The sequence below is a fragment of the Aegilops tauschii genome, chromosome 5, assembly GCF_002575655.3.
Source record: "Aegilops tauschii subsp. strangulata cultivar AL8/78 chromosome 5, Aet v6.0, whole genome shotgun sequence".
NCBI classification, from domain to species: Eukaryota; Viridiplantae; Streptophyta; class Magnoliopsida; order Poales; family Poaceae; genus Aegilops; species Aegilops tauschii.
The window spans coordinates 337,442,859-337,445,936 of NC_053039.3; the positions used below are offsets into that span (position 1 = coordinate 337,442,859).

Below are 3,078 nucleotides of genomic sequence, written 5' to 3' on the forward strand. Positions count from 1 at the left end.
GGCCCAAAAGCCACAACCGGCTGGCATAAGAAAGATAGGTAAACTAATCGCCTATCCTGTTACATGACCGCCATCCAAACCGGTTGAAGATATCCCGCGCTACCATCTCCCACCGGACAGATCCAGTAACCAAACGCTCCCTGGCCTCCGTCGGAGTGAGTAAGGACCGCATACGGATTAGCGCCGTAGCCCGGAATAAAACCTGCAAAAAATGAATAGTTGTTGTTCTGTTAAAAGCCAAATCATTTCTGCAGTTCCAAATTGCCCATAACAACGCACATGCTCCTACGCGAATTTGTCTAGCTGTTTCGGACTCTATCCCAACAAGCCACGTTCCAAATAACAAACTGACCGAATTCGGAGGAGTAATGTTAAAGGCAATTTGCACCGTGCGCCACAACACTCTCGCCAACGGGCAATCAAAGAAAAGATGCTTGATAGTTTCATCCCGATCACAGAAACTACACCTAGTAGATCCTGTCCAGTTGCGCTTAACCAAATTATCTTTTGTTAAGATGACTTGTTTATGTACAAACCACATAAACACTTTGATTTTCAAAGGAACCTTGACTTTTCAAACATGTTTGGAACTAGGAATAACACTAGAGTTGATGACATCAATATACATCGACTTGACAGTGAACTCTCCAGACCTAGTAAGCTTCCAACACAACTGATCGGGCTGATGAGTGAGCTGAACCTCCATCAGTCTACTCACCAGATGAAGCCATGCTTCCCACCGGTCGCCAATAAGCACCCTCCTAAACTGAATATTAAGGGGAGTGGACTGCAAAATCGTTGCAACCAGAGCATCACGTCGCTGCACAATACGATACAGGGATGGATACTGAAGCGCCAACAGCGTTTCACCCAGCCAAGTATCCTCCCAGAAGCGAGTGTTGTTGCCATTACCGACAATAAACTTTGTTCTATTAAAGAAAGCAGCTTTGACTCTCATAAGCCCCTTCCAAAACGGCGAGTCAGTCGGTCTCACTGTCGCCTGCGACAAAGTCTTAGAGTGGAGATACTTGCTACGGAGAATCTGCGCCCAAGTTGCTACGGAACCATGTTTAATAAAGGGAAAACTTTATTTTTTGCCACTCTAGCTTTTGCCTACTCTACTTATGCTACTATAGAACTTGACATATCAGTTTTACCACTCTTAGTTTTTGACAATGCATCACAAATGCCATTATTCCGTGGCAAAATCAATAACTTTTCATTTCACTTTTGCCACTGTTAGATTTTGACAATGTATCACAATTGCCATTCCATGGCAAAAGTGAAATGTCAAATTCTAAAGAGTGGCATAAGCGAAGTGGTCGAAAACTAGAGTGGCAAAAACAAAGTTTTGCCTTTAATAAATCCGCGTCCCACCATCAACATTCTATCTTGCCGAAGGAAGATAACGAACACTTGCTCTAAACTTATCCCAACACTGATATTTTCTCCTTTATTCTTAAGAAAACGCTATTCTTACGTAAAACTCTTACGAAATCAGTACATACTAGGACTAGCTCATTTAAGTTAACAAATGCTCCGTTGGTTTTAGCTAACTGCCGTCCATGTGAACTGGTACGTAAACATTACGTAAAGTGATTACTTAGGAATAGCATCACTCTATTTTTTTTCACATATTGATTCTGCATGAGAATCTGAAACTGATTTTGGACAACCAAACTTTGAATTCGGACAAATTTTGCACATAATACAAACACAATTTACTAGAAGAATGCAAGCAGCAACAACATTTTAGTTGTCAGGTCCTTCCATTTTTTTACAACTTTTGCCCTTTTTCAGCATGCGAAGGGCTAGAAAACCGTCGCGTGTGCGATGGCGCGATTGGCCACGAGGCTGGTGGTGCCGTACACGGGCAGCTCGTCGCCGTTGGCCCCGCCAAGGCTCTCCAGCTCGAAGAGATCGGAGCTGGAGTCGCTCCCCTCGTCGTCCTCCTCGAGCTCCCCGAGGCTCCGCACCAGCTCCTCGACCCTGCGCCGCACCGCCGACGCCTCGGCGTCCGAGCAGAACCTCACGCACCTCCTCTCCGCCATGCCCGCGTCCGTCGCGGCCGACACGCACGATGGCTGCGGTAGCTCCGGCAACTTCTGCGGAGGCGGGGCGCGTGTCGGAGTCCTGGGCTTCCTCGGGAGGCGGCCGGAGGTGAACAGCGCCTTGAGGACGCACGCGAACGTCCCCGGCGACGGCGGCGGCGGCCCGGGCGAAGACGGCGCGGCGTCTCTTGGCCGGTGCCTCGCCACAGGAAAACACGGCCTGCCCTTCTTCTTCGCCTTCTCGCCGGGCGGCGTCACTGGCACGGCCACGTCCGCGCTGTCCGGGGCGAGGAACTCCTCCAGCTGGCGCCGCGGCGGGGGCGGGCTGCGCCGGCGGCACGTGGACTCGGTGTCGGTGGTCGAGGCGGACGAGCAGGAGAAGCTGTAGCTGGAGGTGGAATCCGACGACGAGGTGGCGGACGACGCGTACCCCGAGTGGCGCGGGCGAACCGCCGGGCCCGGCTCGCGCCGGCGCCTGTCCGCGCCCGCGCCCGCGCCCTGCTTCGGCTTGCCCGCCCACCAGAACTGCGGCGGCGCCGGCGCCAGAGGCTTCTCCTCCGACCGCCGCGCGGCGTCGCCGTCGACGCTGCCGTCGTCGAGGGAGCGGTAGATGGTGTCGAGGAGCGAGGCCGAGAAGGACGCGCCGGAGCCGGACGCGCGCCCGCGCTCCGCCCGCGCCCGGCGCGGCGGCGCGAGCGGGGGCGGGTGCGCGTTCTTGCCGTGGCCACGGCTCCTCTCCATGCCAATTGGTTTGCGGCGGGAGCGGGGAAGAAGAGGATACGAAGCGTGGGAGTGGGATCGGTGAGGGCGAGACGTGTGCGCGCGGTGAGGGTTTATATAGGGTCGGTGCGTGCGCGCGTGCGTGCCGGGGAGTGGTGGCGTTGCGGCGGTGGCATGTGCCTTTCCTTTCCATGGATCTCTCGCGCTCCGTCGTCACCAACCCGGTAAAAAAAAACCCGGTTCGGGCGCGGTGAATTATCAAGGTCCCGGCAGTCCCCTTCCCCGCGCCGCACGTCCGTGCGTGGTG

At 54.3% G+C, this 3,078-nt stretch overlaps 1 protein-coding gene across 1 annotated transcript; it reads right to left on the reverse strand.

Annotated features, from left to right (window-relative positions):
* Positions 1-1,665: 1,665 nt before the first annotated feature.
* On the reverse strand, positions 1,666-2,856 carry LOC109765658 (uncharacterized). Its single transcript, XM_020324439.4, has one exon. It carries the CDS (start codon positions 2,790-2,792, stop codon positions 1,812-1,814), a length of 981 nt encoding a protein of 326 aa, XP_020180028.1. The 5' UTR covers positions 2,793-2,856; the 3' UTR covers positions 1,666-1,811.
* Between the last annotated feature and the right edge of the window lie 222 nt (positions 2,857-3,078).

Bases quoted from the DNA above. Each gene is read 5' to 3' on its own strand.
- LOC109765658 (XM_020324439.4), bottom strand. From the start codon at position 2,792: ATGGAGAGGAGCCGTGGCCACGGCAAGAACGCGCACCCGCCCCCGCTC.